This window comes from Mauremys mutica, chromosome 1 (assembly GCF_020497125.1).
Source record: "Mauremys mutica isolate MM-2020 ecotype Southern chromosome 1, ASM2049712v1, whole genome shotgun sequence".
NCBI lineage: Eukaryota > Metazoa > Chordata > Testudines > Geoemydidae > Mauremys > Mauremys mutica.
Genome location: NC_059072.1, coordinates 224,825,766 through 224,850,944, shown reverse-complemented (window position 1 = coordinate 224,850,944; position 25,179 = coordinate 224,825,766). Strand labels below are relative to the sequence as shown.

At 40.9% G+C, this 25,179-nt stretch overlaps 1 protein-coding gene across 6 annotated transcripts in view; it reads right to left on the bottom strand.

Moving 5' to 3' along the window:
- The window catches only part of SH3KBP1 (SH3 domain containing kinase binding protein 1), a 351,211-nt gene that overhangs the window by 142,630 nt on the left and 183,402 nt on the right, over positions 1-25,179 (bottom strand). For 4 of the 6 annotated variants that reach the window (XM_045014652.1, XM_045014513.1, XM_045014575.1 and 1 more), the window contains 3 exons: positions 18,852-18,981; positions 12,749-12,823; positions 1,155-1,351 (listed from right to left, as the gene is read on the bottom strand). In XM_045014652.1, the coding sequence (XP_044870587.1) occupies positions 1,155-1,351; positions 12,749-12,823; positions 18,852-18,981 (402 nt within the window). The remainder of the gene's footprint in view (positions 1-1,154; positions 1,352-12,748; positions 12,824-18,851; positions 18,982-25,179) is intronic. The other 2 variants (XM_045014730.1, XM_045014816.1) reach the window with 1 other exon arrangement.

Genomic DNA, 25,179 nt, shown 5'->3' with positions numbered 1-25,179 from the left:
GACCAGGACAGCACTTAACTACATGCTACACTTAACAGAAGCTTAAATCCTACTGACTACAAGTGTTTTTCTAAAGAAAGATTCTTTCTTGAATTGGGGCCTACATGAATCCAGTCCAACTATCACTATCAACTTAAAAAGAAAAAAACCCCAACCTTTCATTATCCCATTCTGATGGTAGTAACAACCTCTTTCAACATTTTAAAACAGCACATATAAATGTTTACATTGCAGAAGAACCTAATTTGAATTTTACCGAAGATAAGCAGAATTCCAAGCATGCATAAGTCTATCAAAACCAAGCCTCACTTATCAGATTATCGATACACTTCAGATAAATATAATTGCTTATAAAGGTGAGGGAAAGGATTTTGTACCTTTTTCACTGTGGTACATACTTCATTATATACAGAAGGCATGAAAAAAAGCTAAAAAGCTTCACTCCCCACTGCTTATTAGAAATATTAAGTCTTTTCTTCTTGTGTCTCTGGTTCTCCTTGGAGACCAGAGAATGAAGGGACCTCTCTGAGGGCTCAACTGAAAGGTGTTTGAATCTTTAACAAAGAGTTTCCCCTTCAAAGTGTTAATTGGGATCTTCTTTATATGTCACACAAACAAAAGAATAGCATAAAACAATTTGCATCCTCTACAGGTCACCTATAAAAAGTTTGCCCAATGCATTTTTTAAAATGAATATCCAAAGCATGAAGTTAAAAGTTAAATTCTGTAGGTACTTTTTGACGTTTCCTTTTTGGCACCCTGATGGTACAGTGACTTTATGCTGCCATGTTACTTTACGTAAGAACTGGGCATTATTATTATTTGTGGTGTCATATGGGTAACCACAGTACTAATACAGACTCTGAAGTCTTGTTCCCTGCACTGGTAGTTATTTAGAACAAAGACCAGTGGGTGGAGGTGTGAGCACAGGAATAAAACCTTCACTGAAATAACATTCTTCCAGGCAATTAAGTAGATGGGTTATTACCAACTTCATAGGAATCTATTTTCCTGCACTTGGCACAACAGAGGACAAAAGGAGTCAGTCAAAGTAAGGAATAGGAAAGAAACCATAAAGCTGTCAGTTCTACCTTATCATAAAGTTGAGTACTTTGGGGATGACAACCATGACAGAATTAAGTTATAATATGTACCTTTTCTACTGGTGGAAAGTCATTTTCTACTTCTATTGACCTTGGTCGTAGCTTTATTGGTTTGTCTTTGAAGATATCTCCAAAACCAATCCCCTTGACCTTTTTGGGTTGGATTGCTGCTGCTCCATTGGCTCCTTCTGATTTTGTGCTGCTTGAGTCACCACCATCACTCTCAGAGCCTGTAGCATCTCTTAAACCTGCCAGAAAAGGGGGAGGGGGGAAAGAAACATTAGATATGGAGCTTGAGAATATTTTAAAAACACAAAACGGTGGTCAAAGCAAATAGCAGCTTCCCCCACCCCCAAATCATAGGTAAAGTGGATGTCCTTTCTTTGTGCCAAGTACTCAGTCTAGTTTTTTTTTTTATTTCATCATTTTCCCATACCTCTTAGAACTTCTCTCAAACCACAAAGCACACACACACTCAAAACATTATCCCTAAAGAAGGCCACTGTTATACATCAAAATAGCCTTCTTCCCTAGACACAGATCACTCAAAAGAGAGTCCAAGAAATTAGAATTAATTTCAGTTCTAGTTCAGCTATCATACTTATGGCACTTAAAATTCAGGAGTCAGACCAGATATACTGTACTTTAAATCTGTATGACTCACGTCAAGCCAATTTTGCAATTAGTATCTAAAGATACATTACCTAAAGGGAAAATATAAAGCTAAAAGCTGTTTAAACAAATTTGCAATCAAATAAGTGGCATAATATTATCCCTGCTGAAGAATTACATCTCTCTGTAGATTAGACAGCCTTGTAAGAAAAGCACACATGCACACCCTCCTCTAGGAATATAATAAATCAAAACTGACATTCCAATTTGCTTTACTACTCTCAATGAACAGGAAAATCCAGGCTTACCTGAAAATTTCCTTTATTCAAGTAATAAGGTCCACAGTTATACAATAATATATAAAATACAATAAGTATTTTAATTTCAGTCTGCTTGTAGTTCAAGGGCAGAACCAGAACTGTCAGTAGGGAAGTGTCAGCATATGCAGATGACACACCGCACTATCTATCCTTCCCTACACATAACCACACCACTACCATCAAGACAGCCCAGTACTTGGATAAAAGCAGCTCTTGGATAAAGAGCTATCTGAAGCTGAACCTGAGCAAGACAGCGATGATGCTGGTGCGCAGAGGTGAGTATTTTGAAGAGCTTGGAGCTTCAGTGCAGTTTCCATTGGTAGAAGATACACACCCACAATTGGTCAATTCAGTCCGTAGTTTAGGAGTACACTTGGATTCCTCGCTAACACTGAGCTCTCACATAGTAGCATCTGCATGTAATGCTCTCCATCGCTGCTTTGCTAGGAAACTCCATCCCATCCTGGTGGATCAACACCTGGCCTTTGTCACCTGTCAGATGGACTACGGCAATGTGATATACTTGGGCAGGAAGCCTTCAGCACTTAGGAAAATCCACTGGCGCAGAATGCTGCAGCACATCTCCTCTGCAACACAGGCTACCAGGAACATATCAAACCCGTCCTCCACTCTCTCCACTGGTTTCCCTTTGAATTTTTAATCAAGTTCAAGGTCACAGTTTTCATCTTCAAATCACTTCCTGGCCTGAGCTCAGGGTATTTAAAAGATCATCTATAAAGATCTAGGGTGAAGAGTGCTTGACAACTACACTCCTCTGGCACAACAGAACTCTCAACAATGAGAGTAAAGCTCGTCTGTGTGGGAGACAGAACATTCTCCAGACTGTGGAGTGATCTCTCCCAGGAATTAAGGACCAACACAAACATCACCACTTTCCACTCCAAATGCTCACCTTGCCTTCTCTGACATAAACACATAGCAACAGGTACACTGATATTAAAAAAAATAGCTTACCAAACCTAGATACTCCACTGCACACACTTTGGGGAGAGAATAAGGCCTGGTCTACACTGGGGGGGGGGGTCGATCTAAGGTACACAACTTCAGCTACGTAAATAGCGTAGCTGAAGTCGAAGTACCTTAGCTCGAATTACTTACCCGTCCTCACGGCGCGGGATCGATGTCCCCGGCTCCCCCGTCGACTCCGCTACCGCCACTCGCTCCGGTGGAGTTCCGGAGTCGACGGGAACGCGTTCGGGGTTCGATATATCACGTCTAGATGAGATGCGATATATCGAACTCCGAGAAATCGATTGCTACCCGCCGATCCGGCGGGCAGTGAAGACATACCCTAAGAGAACAAACATGTCACAGCTATGTAGTCACATTGCTAATTGCACTACTGGAGGACCCTCAGCTACTAGGGTGATGACCATGGTATAAAACCCAACAGAGAATAGACTAGAATGCTCTGCCTCTTGAAGTTCTCTCCAGTTGAGGAAACTTCCACAGCCAGGATAACTCAAATCTACTTTCCTAAATTACAGATCATGTTAAATAAACTATGAGGAAAAACACAACAAAGTATTCTACTGCAGATTATGGTACATTCTACCTAACGACAATAAACCCAAATCCTTGGATGTCGATTTCCATCTCTATTCTGAATGATCATTTGTCTTCAGGGCAGCTGGATATGTGGACCTTATTACTTAAAGAAAGGAATTTTTCAGGTAAGCATGGATACATTTTCCCATTTTTCTTAGTGCTAATTAAAATGGGTTTTCATAGTAGGGTGCCTCCAGGATTGGAAGCAGGATCATCTCTTAAATATAGACTTCCAAAACTAAGTAAATTATATATCTCCTCCATCTTCCCCTGGATACCAAGGCATGGAGAAGACTTCTTCCAAAACAAAGGGAATGGCATTAGCTGACACTGGATAACTAATATGGTGAATGAATGGCCGACTAACACATCTTATTACAGGAGATATGACTATTCTGCCCTGAGATTGCCAGTTCTCCTAAGGACTGGATGGTGACACATAACTAAAGCAGGGCTATTTTTTGAGTTTACTTAAGGAAAGAATACTATGACAATTGTGAGGACTACTGGGCTGAAATTTAAGTACAATATTGGGTCTCATAGAAAGTCCCAAATTTCAAATTAAAAAACCCTCATCTGATTGGTGATAGTAGCCATTGGGAGGCCTGCTCTAATAGATAGGAAATATGGTGACACTTGCTGCAGAGGTTCCATTTGGGTAGTGAGATAAGGAGCAGGATGAGGTTACAAGGTTATGCTCTATGACTTTGTGAGGTTGGAATAAGGTTGATGCCTTAAGGAAACATTAAATGATGGGATATATACAAAGTTTCCTTTTTTTGAACATGCTGCTAACATTATACTACAGAGACCTGACCTGTTTGTGGGACACTCATATTCCCATCTTAAGGTCCTCCCGGAGGAACTCGAGGTTATGTTTCACTGATTTAACATGATAGTTAAGCTTTGCACCATATCGCAGAGTAAGTTTTATTTGCTGACTTCTCTCGCTTGAGTCCATGGGAGCAAAAATCACTTCCCTCCAACTATTCATTTTGCAGCTGTCTGGTCGGATGGAGGACCGGTCTTGCAACAGCAAACATCCTTTTTGAGAAGGACACCTCCAAAAATCCACTGCTAGGTTAATCAACATGGAGAGCCAAACTCTCTTCAGCCAGAAAGGCATAAACAGTATCAGTACTGTTCTTATCTTCTCTATTGTCCTGGGAAGCTGTGGAAAAGGCAAGAGAGCATAGCAAGGACTTTGCGTGACATCACTCACCACCTCCTCCCATGCATCCAGACACAGAGAGGCACTTTATTTACTGTTTCCAGGTGCAAAGCGGTTGATCACCAGCTGACCAAACTGACTGATGACGTGTGAGATATTCTTGGGTTTAGAAACTGGTAAGGTGCTGGTTTGTCCCCAGACCTTGAAGGACCCACTGCCATACCTAGAGTCTCTTTCCAGGCACAGTTTTATGTTCCAAACATAGGCAAAACAAAAACAGTTCATTGGTGCACCCTGGATTATAGCACCTAGGGGGCTTCCCCTTTGCCTTTCAATCTTTCCTGCTTCAGGGCCTACTGCAGGATTCTTCCTTGCTCTTTTCAGAGAGCACTGCCTCCCAGCTTTCTCCCTGGAAGCCGTCCTCCCCTCTCCCTCCCACCCCTGTTGGTTCCCATTGCCTTCCCTCTTGGCACTGTAGAAACCAAACCCAGGAAACTTCCTGTTGCTCCTCTTCCCTTACTGACAGTCTGGCTCTTCGCACCCCCAGATGCTGCTTCCCCCCATTAACTGACCAACCGGGAGTACCTGTTCTAGCACAGGGGAGCTGGACCTGCTTCATTTAAAGGGGCCAGCCACCCTGTGACAGAGCCACTCTGATAATCCAACTTCTGCCATGGAAATCTTGGTGTTCATCTCCCCTTTGGTGGGGAGTGCACCTAGAGACAGGAAACTTTGTTCTGCCAAGAACAAGCAAATTTCTCTCTGGGGTAGGGCTGAATGTGTTCTTGCTAGTCATTATGAAAACCTATTGGACACACTGACTGTTGTCACTAGAACAGGTCCGTTATTCATGGAAGAAGCCATACTCTGAGACCTCAATTAATTATAATGTTCCAGCTGGTGGATGCTGTACCCTCTTTTTCTGGTACCCATTCCCTGAACTGAATTAGGAAGGTCCCTTAAAAATAATAAAATTAATCTGATTCTCTAAATTCACTAGCAGTGAGAGCAGATAACACAGAATTGGAGCTAGATCTTTGCAAATGGATAAGATAGGGTAAGATGCAGTGGCAGTACCCAGAATTACTGGATACAGGTATCATACGAACTCATTGAACATGCCTGTGTATGAGATCAGAATTCCCAATAGGCTCAGATAAAAATTGGATTTTTGTTTCTGTGACACCACTTGTTTTCCATTAAGGGCAATCTTCATCTTCTGTAACACTTTTCTGAGATGAGACCCCTGTATCTGATAGCATTCCTTCTCATCCCAGGTCTGTTATTGACTTTCCAAGCACAATGTGTTTGTCCCAAAAACAAGATCCTCCAGGAACCGTGTCACTCAGCTTTTCTCTGAACAGCATCCAGAGCTGAAAAATTGTCTGGGAAGAGAGAAGTGAATTTCCTTCTTCCCTAAAGCCAATATTATTTCTACCATAACGCTGGAGAGACACACTGGGAGCACATATAACATCAAATGGTAATGACTGAAATTGGGAAAAAATAAAAGGCTGCCCTTCATCTGCAAATCATAAGAATTGTCTAAGGATGGTTAAATGGGAATGCTTTGAAGACAAACCTCTATTAAGAGCTTCCCAGGGTACTCCCATGGACACTGTCCAGTGACTATATTTGATCAAAGCTACAGGTAACTCTGATGCTTCAAAACTGAGAGAACCTGGCACTACTCAGGGGTCTATCTCTGGAAAGAGCTGATTGGGAGACCTTCAGATAGCTCTGGGGCAATGGAGGGCAACTACAGACCCTACTCTTGTTCTAGCTGCCTGACAAAAAAGTATTCTTTCCTGTTGTACTTCATGGATTGCTTCATGTTGCCATATGATTTGTACTCCCTTCTATAATGTGTGTCCGGAGTCAGGATTGTCAGTCGAATTTTCTGATTACTATGTGGCCACAGGTAAAAATCTCCCCCAGTTAGAAACACCGAGTCCCTGACCACCAGGGAAAATAAATACTGTATTGTCAATAAGGGAGGAGCGGGAGACACAGGCCTTTCTTTTTGCTTCTGATTTTTCTTTGCCTGGCTCTATCACTGAAGCCCATAGGTGCACCAGCTGCTGCCAACGCCTCAGAAGGGGAAGCAGAACTAAGGGGACAACCTCCCCCAAAATCAAATGTAGCCTTGGGACACAGCTGGGAATTAGACAAACACATTATGGAATGGAATTGTTAGTCTAAAAATTGGAAATAAAGTTTGGCATTTTCCTCAGAAAAGCTCTGCTGCAGGGAGGGCTGGCTAAAAAATTGAAGAGAGTGCCAGGAGGCAGGGCATTCCCCTTCTGACAGCGACTAATAGCTCTGGTTCTGCCCACTATTAACATTAACCTATTGAAGCTGGGAGAAGAACAGCAGCAAGAAGTTAAATTTCCCAAACCTTTTTCTACTATCTATGAGAAAGTAGGGAACTGCAGACATACATAAAATGGTATAAACCTGTTCACAGCCCTAGTATTGTCTGCTATTTATTTCATTTACACTATAAATGTGTTAAACAATTTAATACTCATGCAGGTAAGAGTTTAACAACACTATCTCTAGAGGCAGCTCAGATCTAATTCTCTCTCAGAAAACCACAGCTGTGTCAAGGCATTTCAAGACTTGACCTATAACACTCTTGCTATTTGTCTGAAGTCTCCCTAGAGCAAACTCTCCAAATTGTGCCAAACTATAGTGGATTTGAGATTAGCACAAATGGGGATTAGAAGGACCACCAGATTTAATTCACTAACAAACAATATTCCCAGAGTTGTGCTGCCATCAGTCCAGGATTCTGGAACACAAAGATCTATTCAGACTTGATAATGGGTTGTGTAAGCTCAAAATGTTAATTTTATCACAGCTGTTTATTTTTGTTTTAACTCTATTCAAAACACAGGAAAAATAATTGTTTCTAAATGTAAATAAGTGAAAAGGCCAAAAAGAAAAAGCATTTTCAAGCTCCAAAGAAAATTCTCTTTTAATGTATTGTTTAGCAATTTCATTTTTATTCTTTGTTCTGTATTGCTACTCTTTATTTCATGGTATTGGCAAAATCCCCAAATGTAACTGTGGCACAATGTTTCTGCCCTGCTTCCCCGATGCCCTCTAAGCTTTACCAGACGGAGTGGTATAAGGGTCAGATGTTCAGAGGCAAACACCTGAGATAGCTAAGAGTTTTTCCTAATTTGGTCTGGCATCCAGAGAGAAATGCTGTCATATGTGTTTAATGGGATAAAGGGGAGAACTGTGTAAATGGAGCTTCTTTCTCACCCCCATTGACTTTTAAGGAAGAAAGGAAGAGAGGGGAGAAGTATACTCTTCCCCTCTAGCAGAGATTGGTAGCATGGGATTGTGGAACTCTTGGCTGGTGAATTTTCATGGGATGGGTGGTTCCAGGGTGACAGCCAGATGATAATCTTGTCAAGAAGTGAAGCAGGAAGGGTCCTTCCTTCCATCTGACTGGCAAGCAGGAGAGAGCAGGCACGCAGCGTGCACATACACACACACACAGCCCACCATGGGTTTTTTTTATTATTTTATTTTTTGTGCACCCAGCACTCAGCTCTGGCCTTGTTTTCTGTGAATATCCTGTGTTTCCCTGATGATAGGTTCATGCTACCTCTCAGTAGAATTAAAAAAACAGGAAAAGCAGTTTAAATGAAACTTTGATTTAAAATATTGGTTCAGAACAATGTTATGATTATAAATGCACATTGTGAAAAACAAACACATGCTTTATAACCAGAGCAAAATAGTAATTAAAAATGCTTCTGCTGAAGTATACAGTACATACAAATTGCAAACACAGTCTATCCTCTGCATTACTCATTCATTTATTTATTATCATCAGATATATTCCTTCAGGAGATGTAATTTTGTAATCCAAACATTGTCATTTCCTTTCGGCATGTTCATTTTCCTTAGCACAATGATTCTTGCTATGTGACAAGCAGCCCCGAATTCTTTATGCCTTAGCAAGAAATCATGCAGGGTAAAGGGGAGTAGTTTCCTGCACCACGGAGCAGCATGCATTAGACGTGCAGTGTGAGCACAACTCTGAATTCTCTTTAGCATGAATTTCAAGCCATCAATATTGAAGCTGGTGGCTTTTTTCCATTTCCCATAAACGGTCACAGAGTATTCTCACAATTTCATTTTAGACTGGTTTTACTGTGCTTCTGTCTGCTGCCTTCTTGATTTCTGAATTATATTCATCCCCTTTGTTCTGAGTGGGTGCAGAAACACATTGCTTACACTACATGAAGGGACCTGTAACAACCACAATCAAACAGTATTTCTTCCTGACAGACATAAAAAATGGTCTATTATGAGCCTGATAAAACATTTTCTGCGGGTGGGTTCTTGAATCTTTGGAAGGATTTTTTATGCATTTCTCCCTCTCCACCACTGTTTTTTTTCCCTCTCTCCATCTGCACATTTGTTTTCCAGGCAACATTTCTCAGTATGCTAATTCTTATTCAGGAAAATTGTGCCTCGTGAAATTTTAGCACTGTTGTTTCCTCAAATGTTACTTTACGTTGTAGCATCTGTGTATTAGTTATATTTTCTTTTTAGTAAGCAAATACTGTAATCAAGTTAAGAGACATTGGAGAGAAATGGAAAAGGTTAAATCTCTCCTTAAATTTGCTAAAATTCATGATTTTTTTAAAATTGTGTGCATTAACTTTGTTCATATGATGAGATATTTCAACAGTATTCATATTACAAATAGGTAATGAATCATGTATTGCTTTCTTTGAACTCTGACCAGCAACAGTTACTCAAGGACTAGAAAATATTTTTTAAAGGAAAAAAAAATGTGTAAACTGGTGGAAGAGTAGAAAGCACAAAAGAAAAATTACTCACTGGTAATTCTGTTTGTAGCAAATCCTGTCTTCTTCCGTCACACTAAACAGCTATTACTGTCAGCATTATGGCTCCACCTATCAAGGGAAAATATCTGTCCATCAAGGCATTAAATACATGCCAATCATCTGCCCACTTCCTTCAGTTATGGTGCTTCCAGAGGAAAAGAAAGGAAAAGAGAGAGAGGGAGAAATTAAGATGGTAAAAATAAAACAATTCCAAGTAGTATTCTCTGAGGAGGCACAGGAGGAACGTAGGATGGGAGAAGAGAGGACGGCGATATACAAAATTACTGGTGAGTAATTTTCCATTGTCGTATATCCTCCTTCAACCATCCTACCCAGCAGCAGCAATTTCCCCAGCATGCTAGAGTTGGGCTTACTGTATAGTGGAGCTGGCCATACCTAATGGCCAAAAAGTAACGTCAGCAGATGAGGAGAGGTCCAAGGATAATGCTGAACATAAATGTAAAGGGATGATCTTACAAATTTCAGGGGCAGTGTCTCAGTCCTTGGTGCTCAAAAAGTGCTGCTGCACCCTAACTGAATGGCATTTAACAATTTTAGAACATGGTAATTTAGCCTGGTCATAGGCTAACAGAAAACAATTTTTAATCCAGTATATTGAGGTCCCCCTTTTATTACGACTTTCAAAACACAATGAGCAACTCTTGATTTTCATAAAATCTTGAATACAATGGAGAGGTAAAAACTTCTGAGCTTGCTTGAAGGCCTGGGAGTGAAGTTTCCTCTGCTGTGAAAGTGGGTAATCAAGACACGCTTTAAGAAGAATAGTGAGTTCCTTAATATATACGTGCAAATTTGCTTTTGAAATTAACTCATGAAGAAGTCAAAGAACTGTCCTATTTTCAAGTAAGATTTCAGGAACAGGAGAAAAATAATAATAAAACTCAAATCCTTCATTCTGCGGGCTATCATGACTACAATTAAATAGGCTTTCTTAAATGAAAATATCTTTGTGGACATGTCCAAAGGGTTTGAAAATGGAGGAATGAGCACCTGAAGAATCAAAAGAACACTTTGTCTAAAACCAAAAGCCACTGGGTAGGATATGAGAGGAGACAGGTTTAGCAAAGCCTCAGTACGGCCGCTCTGGAAGAGAGAAAGTAAAAGTCAGTACACCTCTATCTCAATATAACGTGACCCGATAGAACACAAATTCAGATATAGCGCGGTAAAGCAGTGCTCCGGGGGGGGGGGGGGCAGGGCTGCACACTCTTGTGGATCAAAGCAAGTTCGATATAATGCGGTTTCACCTATAATGCAGTAAGATCTTTTGGCTCCCGAGGACAGCGTTATATCGAGGTAGAGGTGTATAGAGAAAGAGTCTTGTCTGCAAGATGAGCTGCTTAGAGAAATAGGAGGAAGAGTGATGAAATACCCACTTTGGGCACCGAATCACAAGAGGACATCTCTGAAAGCACTTGGGAGACCAGATTCTTGCCTTGTCTCAAACCTGCCCAAAGAGGCTTATCTCTAGGAACCTCTTCTCAGCTTTCTAGCTTCAAATCCACACACGGATAGCCACAGAGGCCATGGATCTGCCTGTAAGTCTAGCATTGTCAAAAGCAGCATCACAGAGATAGGAAGTTGCATGGGAAGAATCTGAAAGAATACAGAAGGCCTCACAACTAAGTACCAGAGAAGGGTCCACCAAGGAAGAAGGCAGAGGAACCACAGACCAAGTGGATTGCTCCAGCTGGGCTGAGAGCATTTTTGAAACATGAATGGGAAAGAGGATCCACAAAAAGAAATGAATGCCTGCAAAAGGACAGCCCATGAAGCCACTGCTGAGGGGACAGCACCCTCTTTTGGGAGCTGAGCACCAGCAGCTGCACTGATCCAGGAAGAAGGGGGAATGGTTAAAGCTCCAGTCACAAAAAAACAAACTGTGGTGGATGAGAGGCTGCACAGCAGGGGACTACTGCTCCAGCAGACTCAGAGTGTAAGAGGGAGTGTTGACTGACAGAGGCCAAAGTCTCTGGGAGGTGGGAGAGCAGCAACCCACAGCTATGTGGATGGGCAAAGTAAGGGTGGGGAAGGATGAAGACCAGGGAGCATTGTCCTGAGCAGACAGCTGCATTGGAGGGACGCACATGTCAAGATAAACATGAGACCTCTGCATAGGGCAGAACTACTGACCACTTGTTTCCCTAGAGTCAGAGAGTGACAGTGGACAAGCGGAGGAGGTTGTCGTGGTGATGCTTGATCTCTGGCTGCTAGAGTTCTGCATGAGAGAGCAGTTTGTGAGGAGCAGAGGATTTCTGTCTTCCTTTCCTCCTCTCTTCTCTGCCCATCTTTGTCTCTGACTTTCATCTTCATATTTTCTGCCTTATTCTGAGAGCTAGAGTTGCAGTGGGAGGAGAAAAAGAAAGGAGGAAGATTAGGAAAGCATGTGGAATGAAACATGCACACCATGCTTCCAGTATAGAGGAGCAAAAGGCCTGAACATTAAGTGAGCAGACTGGTGTTTAGAAACTGGCCTAGAATGACAGATATTTTACCTTCTTCCTTAATGGTACAGTATATAGAGCCATAATGCTGCCAGTAATTGCTATCATGGACAGGAAGATGGGTGCACAATCAAATGTAATTTATTTCATTTTTAAAGAATGCAGGGTTTTCTTTTTAAAATTCCTTTACACTTTATTCTTTAAAGAAAAATATATTTTATATGTTCAACAATCGTTGCATGCAAGTTTCTTATAAGTAAAAGCAACAACACACTTCAGAGAGTGCGGTTACACTCCAGAAACCTACAAGTCTCACGCGGCTGAAATCATCAGACCAAAGGCTTTGCATCCCACTCCACACTATGGCCTAAAACCAACACAACTGACAGCTTGTTGCATGCTCACATATAGATATATACACACATACATGCACAGAGAGAATGAGAATACTTTCTCATTACACTACGCATTTGTCAGCAGCAAATAAGAGTTAGCTCACAGACACACCTACAGGTAGTGCAGCCATAAGTGAGTAATGGTGACACACTTTACAAGTGTAGATGAATCAAACATATATTGAGGAGTAAGACTTCATCTTTAAAATTGCCTCTTGAATTTTAAATACACTCACTGTTATAGCGTCTGTAGCTGTCAATCTTTGCTTGTGCCACTCTGTACAGAACTGTCCCATGAAAGGCAGACTTTCCTGACAGCAAATGAAAGAAAAGAAGGAAAGAGGAAACAGAAGAGAGGAAGGAGAGATCGAATGATGGTAAAAGAAGGTAGAGGAAGAGTTTTTAATCTGTACTTTCAATTACTAACATTTTAAGAGTTCTATTAGCAAAATGAGACCATTAGCTGCACTGACTGTACATGAAGTTAAAAATTTTCTCACTGCTGTATGTCACATAGGGAAATCTCTCTTGATTTTGCTAAAGCCACCTTGGTTGAGTTATATAATGTATTGTTTCCCATAATCTCTAATGGCCAAATGAGAGAAAATTTGGCCCATAAAGTTTTATTTTACATGTGTGACCGAACAGAAAAAATGTGTGTGTCCTTTTTTGGGTCTATCTGAGATTTAAAGACAGCCTGAAAAGACTTTTCAAACATTTTTTCTTGTTTGTTTTTTGCCCTAAGCCCTGTCTATAGTAGGGAAATTCTATCAATATCTTACTTATGCTAGTCCATGCCCCTGATATAGACATACTTCACTGGCAGGTCACTGAAATACCATTAGAAATATCAACAACATGTTTTGCTGAGGGACTTATTGAAGGTTTCAGATATTTATTATGAACTTTACCAGTTCTTAACTGAAGGGATGACATGTTGACCCTTAAAGACACTTTTTTAACCCAGTGGTTTATTCAGCTAAATAGATATTAACAAAAAAACAAACAGAACCTAAAGAGCTTTAAACAGTCTGAACAAAGACTGCTTCCCATTTCAGTTGATTAAGGCTATGCCTTTACTGCCCCCAAAAAAGGAACAACAACAAAAAAAGTAGGGTTTTGTTTGTTTGTGGTTTTGTTTTTTTGTTTACAGTGAGACAGCTAACATGTTAGCTAATACAGATTTAATTGCATATCATTCTTTCATAGTCCTCCTACCAGTTCTCCAGTAATCCAAAACATCTTCTAGGGAAAAAAAACAGTTAGAACTGTATATATACTGTAATAGACTGGCAGAAAAAAAGTATACCAATGAAAACATCCATCGCCATCTATCTACATAAGCAAGCAACAACAAAAAAGGCACAAAGCCCTTCCTCCCCTCCCCCATTTGCAGATCACCTTTAAGTGAAAGCTATTATAACATTCACTCCGCTGTTAAGAAAGCAGAGAAAGAAATGTTTGGCTACACGACAGTGAAGGGACAGCTGAAATTTAAAGAAGTTAAGATGTATTACATTGCCTAACTAAATCATTAGCTGCAGAGTCTAACATCAATCTTAGTACTGGTACTCATGATTTCTTAGCGACCATGGCTAATATGTTTTTAAATATCCAATATATTAAATAAGACCTAGTCAAATCTTAACTTATACACACAAACAAGAGATAGCAAGATATATCCAGTAGTCTTTAAATGCTGTGATATTGCCACAGGCATATTAAAATGACTGTGATATCACCCCCTTAAGATATGACTTTGATTCATTAGGGTATAATATTCAGTTTCATTATACATGACAATTTTCTGGATTTTTTGTTAAGCTGTAATGAGAAGCTGTGGCATTTCAGAATATCCTAAAACCAAATAAACAAATGTTAAGACATCTGAGAAATCTAGCATACACAACTTGTGGATGTTATCTACTACCAACAGACACCACCACTTTGAAATCAGTAGGCCTCATGGAAAAATAAGGAGTTACTCTACTCAATGTGAGCATGGGTATGAAAATCAAGCCTTAATGAAGTCTGTAATGCATCTTTGAGGAGGAGGGAAATTACAGCCATTTTACAGGTGGGCCAAACATTTTTTAAATGATCTCTGATCTTGCAAGGCCCTTACTTTCCAAAATGTCAAGGTACCCAGAACTCATTGGGAATTACAGTTTCTCAGTCCCTCTGAAAAACTGGGCCCAAGTGAGTTTCAAATAGAGTATCCAAGAACAGAAGCCACTTTTTAAAAATTTAGTCTAAGTAACTTTTTCAAGGTCACTCAGTTGTGGCAGTGGTGGGAAAAGGACTCTGGATTCCTCAATCCAAGTCACTTCTCTAAACTACTACAAAACATTTGATTGTCCTAAAAAAGGGACACCGCATAAATAAAACGAGATGCCCCCAAATTCCCATAATTTATATTTTATTTTCTTACGTAGAAGGGAGGGGGTGGTATTTCATCAGAACCTCTCTTGGAGCACCAAGGACATACCTTATTCCCTCTGCACTTTCTCCACTCTGAGAGCCTTGAGCACAGCCCCTGTCTGTCTGACGTATGGCACTGGACAATGCTCTCTCCAGAGACAGTAAATAAGACTTATTAAAAACCAAATAATGATAATATTTTGCATTTCTACAGTCCATTTCACCTGAGGATCCCAAACTGCTTTACAAACCTTGATTAACCAAACCGCATAAAAGACCTATAAAAGTGGATGAGTATTATTATACCCATTTTTCAGGTGGGGAAGCAGAGTTAAGTCACTGCCCCAGATTACATTATAATTCCCCAATTCTGCAACTGGATCTTCATGGGCATATCTGAGTCTGTGCAGATCCCCACTGACCTCCAAGGCCACACAGACTTGATTGCATGATTGGGATACAAGCCTGTCATCCAGAGTAAACATCTAAGCTCTGACTCTGAGTCCTGTGTTACAATCGCTAGATATCGTCCATCTCAATCAGTGCTACTCCTAGGCCATGTCTGCACTGCACCACAGAGTGGACTACAGCGGTCTGAATGGCAGAGCACACCATAGTGTTGCGATATAACTGTGCTGTGTGAAGTATCAGAGGGGTAGCCGTGTTAGTCTGGTTCTGTAGAAGCAGCAAAGAATCCTGTGGCACCTTATAGACTAACAGACGTTTTGCAGCATGAGCTTTCGTGGGTGAATACCCTTGCATCTGAAGAAGTGGGTATTCACCCACGAAAGCTCATGCTGCAAAACGTCTGTTAGTCTATAAGGTGCCACAGGATTCTGTGCTGTGTGGATGCTGCTGGAACGAACTATAAAGTACTTAGTTAGCATTAACACAGTCCTCTTCCAAATACAACTGCATTCATGCAAATGAGATACATTTTAGTTCGTGCCAGTAGTGTCCACACAGGGCAGTTAAATGGAAACATTTTGGTGCACTTTGCAATTCACACCTGTAGTACACTCTATGTTACAGTGTAGTCAAGCTGCTACAAAGCTGAGAGATGTTGTAGTCCGACACGATCCTACCATCCCTCAAGAAACTGCAGCACGAACATCCCTGGTCTTCCTCCAAGCAAGGAGCTGAGTTGGAAGCCTGAAATTAGATCCCTAAGTTAAGTCACATACTGTCTCCTGATGATTTATATTTGCTTGATCTACAACTCTTCCTTCTGAAAAAATAGTAAATACGGATATTTTAAGTGGCATTTTCCCACTAATGTGTGTGCCTAATGCCTATCTAATGTATAGATTTTTAATATACATATTGAGGTACCTGATAAAACCTTATAAATGGCCATGCATTTATGAGGTAACAGCTGTAACCATTACAAGAGACAGTCCAGAAAGAACTCAGGTCACTCCTTAGCTCCCTTGGAGGAATGTATATACATGACTTCCATGTGGTCCCAATCCTGGACTCATTAAAATGGAGAACAAAACTCCCAGTGATTTCAATGGTACAGGATCCAGCCCCTAAAGGGATAAAATTAACTTGGAAATTGTCAATTTCTAAAAAATAATTACAGGGACTACAGCTGCGCCCTGTATTCCCTTTGCCTCTATTTGTGGCTTCATAATATTTTTCCATTTTAAAACTATTTTGCTGCTGTCTGAAACACCCACATAAACAACAGTGAAACTGGCTAGCTACTGAGCATGTTCAAATATTCAATTTACACAAAATGAAAAAAACAGTATTCTCTCACTCTCTTTCAGATAAAGTAATCTTAGGTATTACTTAGGACAGAAGGTACAAGTGATTTCAGACAGATGTAATTTTTATGTTGATGATGTCCCTTTAACATGAATTTTATAATTTGTAGGGTTTTATCAAGTGAAGAGGCCCAAGGGAACAATCTGATTACTTAACTAAATTGGCTACCTCTGTCATTATGGACAGAACTGAAAGGATATAAATATTTTACACTTACTTTCCTTTGTCAAATCTGTTTAAAGCCATTTCTGGGACACTTACCATAACAAGTGAGCACTTAAGGCTTAAAATGAAACATTAGCAAAGAAAAGGAATGTTTTTCTTCTCCTACAGGAAAAGGGGGGCCTATCCTGTAAATCTACCTACCTATAAACATTTTTATAAAGTACCCATCAGTGTAGAATCTAGGAGATAAAATACAGATTCCAAATTGAAGTGTATATGAATTAACTTGTGAAATGTTATCGACAAATTGGGATTAATTCTATCAAACTTCATTACATTTATACTGAAAACATTATAATTGCAAGTAGTAATTTCAAAGTGTAGCCTGCCTACATACTGGAACATGCAACTTCAATATTACTCCTGGATATTAATTCCCCCCCTGCACCTCTCTGAATTGCTGAATATTTTTAAAGCAGTTTAATTTGAGATTGAAGCAGCATTCTCTACGAAGATCATACCAACCCCAAGCATATAGAGTAGGTCACTAATATCTGTGCTTATAAGAAATTAGAAAAACCCTCTTCCAAACACTACACTAGGTTTTTTTTTTAAACAACCTTATTTCTGTGGTATAGAATAAAGACAATAAATCTTTTCTACGGTTAAAAACCAAACAAATGTTGCATTAAGACATTTTCAATTAAAAAAATTCAGAACTACACCTCTACCCCAATATAACGCTGTCCTCGAGAGCCAAAAAATCTTACTGCGTTATAGGTGAAACCGCATTATATCAAACTTGCTTTGATCCGCTGGAGTGCGCAGCCCCACCCCCCGGGAGCACTGCTTTACCGCGTTATATCCGAATTTGTGTTATATCGGGTCGCGTTATATCAGGGTAGAGGTGAACTGGATTTTCACCTCTCATCCATAAATGTATTATAAAAAGATTTTGTTCAAGTTTGGCAAGTTTAAGAGTTTGGCATAGTCCCACAAAAGCATCACACTTCATCCAGTTGTGCCTAACTCCTGTAAAGGTCTCAAAAGAACCCCGCATGACCAAATATTAAAAATGCTGCAAATAACAAAATGCCTGGCAGGGAGCAACTTATCAGGTAAATGTGCACTTATGCTAAAATATGCAAATAAAGTTGGAATATTTTTAAAATACAGGATCTAGTGACCACAGAATTTGGAGACAGTACCAAGAATATTTACTTGAAGAAACTGAAACGCAGCAAGACAGAGGAGTATCCATTTCATACAGGAGCAGATTTATGACTCAGGATATTCTTCTCTTTACATCAAGGAAAAAGTTACAAATTGGGAGAATCCACTACCAAGCTGATACTACTGCAAACTTAGTTACCAAACATGCTTTTCACCTGCAGCAGTATTGAAAATCCAGGTGAGCGGATGGTGCAGTGGGAGAACCAAATCTGAGTCCTAGTTCTGGCCCTTTTGTTCCTTTGGCTAGCAGGGATTGGGAATGATGGATGTGGAAGTAGCATGCTCAGCACCTGGAGGGAGAAAGTGCCGCATGTCCCACACCAATAATTATGAATCCTTAAATACCCAGGAGGACTCGTAAGGCCTGGCACTCCTAGCCCCCTGCTAAAATAAATAAGTAAAACCATTGTATAGGTGTTTTGGTAATTTTGTTCAACTACTGCATGTAAGGACAAAATGGTAGTGTATTTTCATTATGAAATAGAAGCCCTAAAGTTATAAAATGGCATCATTTCCTGGGCCCTTCACAGTTGTAGCTTGATTGGTCTTTAATGCAAAGTGCTATAATTAAGGGGAAGGTGCTAATACCCTTATAGCATCAGCCAACCAACCTTTTCCTGGCACCAGCTTTAGAACAAGGCATTCTGAAACTCTTCCAAGCAAGAGGTAAGACAACCCCAGCATACCAGTAAGTCAATAAACAAGAAGAGGAAAAATAGATTGAACTGATAACACTTTGTTCCTTACTTGGCTTTATTAGTTGTTCCTCCTGTGCAATTTCCACATCATCAGAATCAACAGAAAGTTCCTTTATGAAGTTGGAAGGAAACATGCCAGTCTTTCCATGGAGAATTCCTTCCCACCAGCCCTCCTCCACCTGGACCAAGACAGAAACAGAACAAAAAGGGGTGTTAATATATACAACAATTTTTTAATTTAAATGTTTTAAAATACAAATTGTATGAAGAACAAATGTGAAAAGAACACTGATTTTAAGCTGTTTGTACAGATTTTTACAAATATGGGATGCACTTTGCATGTGGTATCCATCTTTTTATATGCATGATATGGATGTATATTATCTGTGCATGTCTGCAGTTTTTTTATTTGTTCAATCGTGGGGGTGGACAAGCCATTAAATAAAATGACTGAGCAATACTTCACAATTACAGAGCGCCAAGTACACTTCACACTTGTAAGAATTAGTTCAACCACCAAGGAAATGCAGCCGTTGAAATACAACAGCTCATTAACTGTGCGCAGTAACACCACAACCCTGTTCATAATAGGATGTGAAAAAGAACACTAACTGAGAAATTCCGTATCTTCACAAGCAACTTCTTTAGGTTTCCACTGCATGACATGACACCGCGTATTATGTAAAAATTAAGGAAACTGCAAAGACGGAGAGAATATGAAGAACAGTACTAATGTGTGTTAGATTCCAAAAGAGTCAACAGGACCTACAGAAATAAATAATAACGGGAGCAAAAGAAGCAAGCAACTTCCTAATATAATTCCCACAGAAAATAAATACATCACCTAAAAATGATTCATTCCCTCATGTGTAACCTATCCAATATGGAATGGGAGCATCATACTAGGAAGTGACAGTCCCTACATACCAAATGCCTTTAGGTTATAACATGACAGCAGGGAATGATTTATTCTCTGCATCACATAAGCATATCTTTGACAGATTAATATCTTCCATCCATCAGACACTGCCCATCCACAAAAAAGTGACAGGAGAGGACAGCTTCAGTCTGTGAAATATCAGTCTCTAATGTGGTTTGACCCATCTCCTTTCTGCCAAAATAAAAAAATTATGAAAACCAGATTCCAACTTCTTTGCAAGTTGTGGCTGTTTCTGTTTACTAATTTTTTAGAAACAAAAAATTAAAACAGTTTCAGTTATTTGCTAAGAACTCAGCTACATATCAAATATTTGTAAAAGTCTCAAGTTCTTACACTGTAAATCATTTATTAAGAACAGATCCAGGATGCCAGCAACAACTTATGGCAAATATTTTCTCAACCTATAGATGAAGTAGCTGAATCTTAAAACCCAGACATATACTGTGATTTATTTGTGTGTGTGTACTTCCTTTTGATATATTACTATAAAGTACATTTACCACGTTATTTTTACTTTAGGGTTTTTTTCCCCTCCTGCTTCTCATACAAATTCTTGTCCTTTTAGGCTGATTTTTTGCCTTAAATTTTGAATGAAGTGGCAAATCAATACGGCTATTTTCATTTAACAACTTCAGTACCTTACCATGCCAAAACACCTTGTTCATGCATCAGTAACATCAATGAGGTCAAGCATATCTCTAGGAATAATGGCTGTTAGCTAACTGCTGCCTTAAGCCTGGTCTACACTACGCGTTTAAACCGGTTTTAGGAGCGTAAAACCGATTTAACGCCACACCCGTCCACACTAAGAGGCCCTTTATATCGGTATAAAGGGCTCTTTAAACCGGTTTCTGTACTCCTCCCTAACGAGAGGAGTAGCGCTAATATCGGTATTACCATATCGGATTGGGGTTAGTGTGGCCGCAGATCGACGGTATTGGCCTCCGGGCGGTATCCCACAGTGCACCACTGACCACTCTGGACAGCAATCTGAACTCGGATGCAGTGGCCAGGTAGACAGGAAAAGCCCCGCGAACTTTTGAATATTTCCTGTTTGCCCAGCGTGGAGCTCCGATCAGCACGGGTGGTGATGCAGTTAAAAATCAAAAGAAAGAAAGAGCTCCCGGACGATGCGGACGTGATCGCTGTAAGGGCAGGCAAATCTGTTCTATCAGCGCTCAAAATCATTTTTTAAATATCTCCAGACAGATGCCATAGCAGGGACTCAGCGCACTGCTGCGTGACAAGCGTAACGGAAAGCCAAAGAATCAAATGGACGCTCATGGACTGGAGGACTCAAGCTATCCCACAGTTCCTGCAGTCTCTGAAAAGCATTTGCATTCTTGGCTGAGCTCCAAATGCTTCTAGGGTCAAAAACAGTGTCCGCGGTGGGTCAGAGCATAGCTAGGCAATTTACGCACCCCCCCACCCACCCCCAGAAGTGAAAGGGAAAACAATCCTCTCTTGACTCTTACATGTCACCCTATCTTTACTGAATGCTGCAGATAGACGCGATGGTGCAGCACTCAACACCAACATCCTTGCTCCCCCCACGCTATGGATGGCTGATGGTACAAAACGACTGGTATCCGTCCTCATCATCAGCCTATTGGCACATGGGGCAGTGCAAAAGGACTGGTAACCATGCTGACTAGCATCAGTAAGGTCAATCAAGGGCGCCTGGCCCTAATTTTTCCTGGTAGATGGTACAATATGGCTGATAACCATCGTCATCATAGCAACAGGGGGCTGAGCTCCATCAGCCCCCACCCTTCATGTGTAAAGAAAAGATTCAATTGCCCCTGAACTAGCAGAGGGATGCTGGGCTCCTCTCCTACACACTCCTTACTGTCCTGTCTGGACTATCATAGCAGCTGGAGGCTGCCTTCCACTCATATCTCACTAACAAGTCACTGTGTCTTATTCCTGCATTCTTTATTACTTCATCACACAAGTGGGGGGACAATGCTACGGTAGCCCAGGAAGGCTGAGGGAAGAACGGAATCAACAGGTGGGGTTGTTGCAGGAGCACCCCCTGTGAATAGAATACGGCTAATAATTTCTGCAGGATCTGACACAGAGCAGCTGTGCTCTCTGGTTCTCTGATACAGTGGTTCTCTAGTACACTTGCCCATATTCTAGGCAGGACTGATTCTATTTTTAGATACCAAAAAGGAGGGATTGACTCAGGGAGTCATTCCCAATTTTGGCTTTTGCGCCCCTGGCTAAGAGCAGCCAGGGGCACTTATGACAGCAGCAAATGGCACAGTGCAAAAGGACTGGTAGCCACGATCATCTTATTACCAATTTATGGTATGGTAGATGGTACAATATGGCTGATAACCATCTCTGCTATCATGCAAAAGCAAAAGCATGCTGCTGTGTAGCGCTGCTGAATCGCCTCTGTGAGCGGCATCTAGTACACATACGGTGACAGTCACAAAAGGCAAAACAGGCTCAATGATTGCCATGATATGGCATCTGCCAGGGCAATCCAGGGAAAAAAGCCGCGAAATGCTTGTCTGCCGTTGCTTTCCCAGAGGAAGGAGTGACTGACGACATTTACCCAGAACCACCCGCGACAATGATTTTTGCCCCATCAGGCACTGGGATCTCAACCTGGAAGTTCCAAGGGGCGGGGGAGGCTGCGGGAACTATGGGATAGCTACGGAATAGCTACCCACAGTGCAACGCTCCAGAAATCGACACTAGCCTCTAACCGTGGACGCACACCACCGATTTAATGTGTTTAGTGTGGCCGTGCGCACTCGATTTAATAAAATCTGTTTTACAAAACCGGTTTATGCAAATTCGGAATAGTCCCGTAGTGTAGACATACCCTTAGAGAGAAGAAGAAACAAGACATTCTGGGTGAAACAATGGCCCCACTGAAAGTCAGTGGCAAAACTCCCATTGCCTTCAGTGGGGCTAGGATTTCAGCCAGTGTTTTCATATGTCCTAGAAAAATAATACTTGTTTGTTTTTGTTTTCTCTGGTCAAACTAAAAAGGCTGGGAAAAACAGAGAGAAAAATAAACAATAGTATTTTCAAAAGCCAGACCTTTCATATAATAATTTTCAAAGAGGAAAATTATAGGGTTAAAGTCCTTAGGTTCACCTTTTAATACTATTCATATATAAAATATTTCTACTTATAATACTATATTATTCACAGAAGACATTATTGATCAAAACTGAACTTTTATTCATTACCCATGCTACCCTAACAGTTACTGAAGTCTGACTAACTGATGACCAAAAGATGAAGCACAATGGAATTATGCAGACCTTTAGGTCCCAACTCACAAGCAAATAGGATTGAGCCCTTAATGCCTTTTTTCCTGTGCGCTATAAAAACAAAACCAGACCAAACAATATTATCCACTGACAGCCCTCCGAAGTAATTTTTTCTGTATTTTTCCTGTTGCGTAACACTGTTTTCTAATAAATGAATATCAGTACCATGTACACACACACACACCTCATCATTATTCACACTTAAATCATCTGCAATACTTACTGACAACTACTGCATGATATTTCCAATGTCTGCCCAGTGAGCAAGAGACTAGAGCCAAAAGTAGAATCTTCCCAAAACACTATGCAAAGTGATGGGTTTTTTTCATTCATAGATTCATAGACTCTAGGACTGGAAGGGACCTTGAGAGGTCATCAAGTCCAGTCCCCTGCCCTCATGGCAGGACCAAATACTGTCTAGACCATCCCTGATAGACATTTATCTAACCTTCACAAAGGATACTCGGGAGCTCCATGTTTTAATAAATATTTTGTTCAATAACAGCATTGTACAACATAGGTGTGCGTATGTGTGCGCATGCACATTTTTATCAACTTTAAACACACTAGTTAGAGATTATTTTGTACAGCAAACTACATATAAAACTGTCTCTGGGATTTAGTAGCCCAAAATGGGGACAACCCTGTGCCATATGGTTTGAAATGATGTGATAATTCTTAGCCAATAAAAGCTTGCAAACGGAAATGCATTATTCATGTGTGTAGCCTATCAGAAGATACAAGCATTCAGTAAAATCTGTTACTGTAGCTAAGTGCTTTCAGGATGTATGCACCTGGGTCCTAATTCTTGCCTAGCATTCATGCACTGTAAAAATCATCCTCTTCTTTTTTTACCTCATCCACAGAACAGAAATCAGGGTTCCTGTAGTAGAGGAAAGGTTCTTGAATTAATCCATCTCCTATTGACAATACTGTAGATACTGTTTTTGGTTCAGCCTGTCTCCCCTCCCCCATTGGTTAAATCTTCTGGCAACCTTCTGGGAAGGCAAAGGGTGTCTTCATCTTGCCAAGCCCCACATGCTGTCACTACTGCTGTCACACTACATTTTAAGTATAACAACATACATGAGGGTGAATGGAGATATTTCGTTAGCCTACTTCATATATTTATGGGAGGTACGTTCCTGTTCAGCCATTTTTACAGAACACATCACCAATCAATGTTATGTGTGCAGGGGAGATGGGTCCAACAGTGAGGGAGCTACACTCAGTCCCTCCTCCACCTAAAATATATTATGATTGGTTATCCTGTGTCTCATATCTTATTGGGTGGCTGTGGAAAACCATTTCTGCAGAACCCACACATATCTCTACTGCCATTAAAAAGCTTCTTCTCCGACATTTAAAGATATTAACATTAAATGTTGTTTAATTATTATTAAAAATACCCCAAAACTCCATCGAAGTACCTTATGAGCTAAGCTCCCTCTAAGCTGCGTGGCTACCAAGGGCCATGCAGACAGGAATGCTCTCCCCCGGCCCCAAGCTGCTGCGGTGAGAGAGGGCTGGAGTGAGTCCTCTCTCCCCACCACAGCCCCAGGGCAGCTTGCACCCCAAGCCCCTCATCCCCGGCCTCACCCCAGAGCCTGCATCCCCAGCCAGAGCCCTCACCTCCCAACCCTCTGCCCAGCCCTGAGCCTCTTCCCGTACCCCAAACACCTCATCTGCAGCCCCACTCCAGAGCCTGCACCCCAGGCAGAGGCCTCAGCCCCCGCACCCCAGCCCTCTGTCCCAGCCCTGAGCCCCCTCCCACACTCCGAATCCCTCAGCCCCACCCCCGCCACACATCACCTCCATATTGGTGCACATAACAAAATTCATTCCGCACATGGATGTAAAATATTAGAGGGAACATTGCTTATGAGGTTCCTCCAAGGAAGTGGCATATACAATTTTAGTTTTTGAAAACCACTACAGCAAAACGAGACTTTCACAGAAAAGCACCATGGGGCAGACTCTGGTACCACAGCTTTCACTGAGATTACTCGTAGAGTGAAGCACCATTTGAGGCAGATAAGTGTATCTAGCCCAGTGATGGGAGGGTTGTTGGAGAAAGCACGGGTATGGAATGTATTCCACATACAAATGAAAATAAGTCAAAATGTAATGTTTGCACTGTT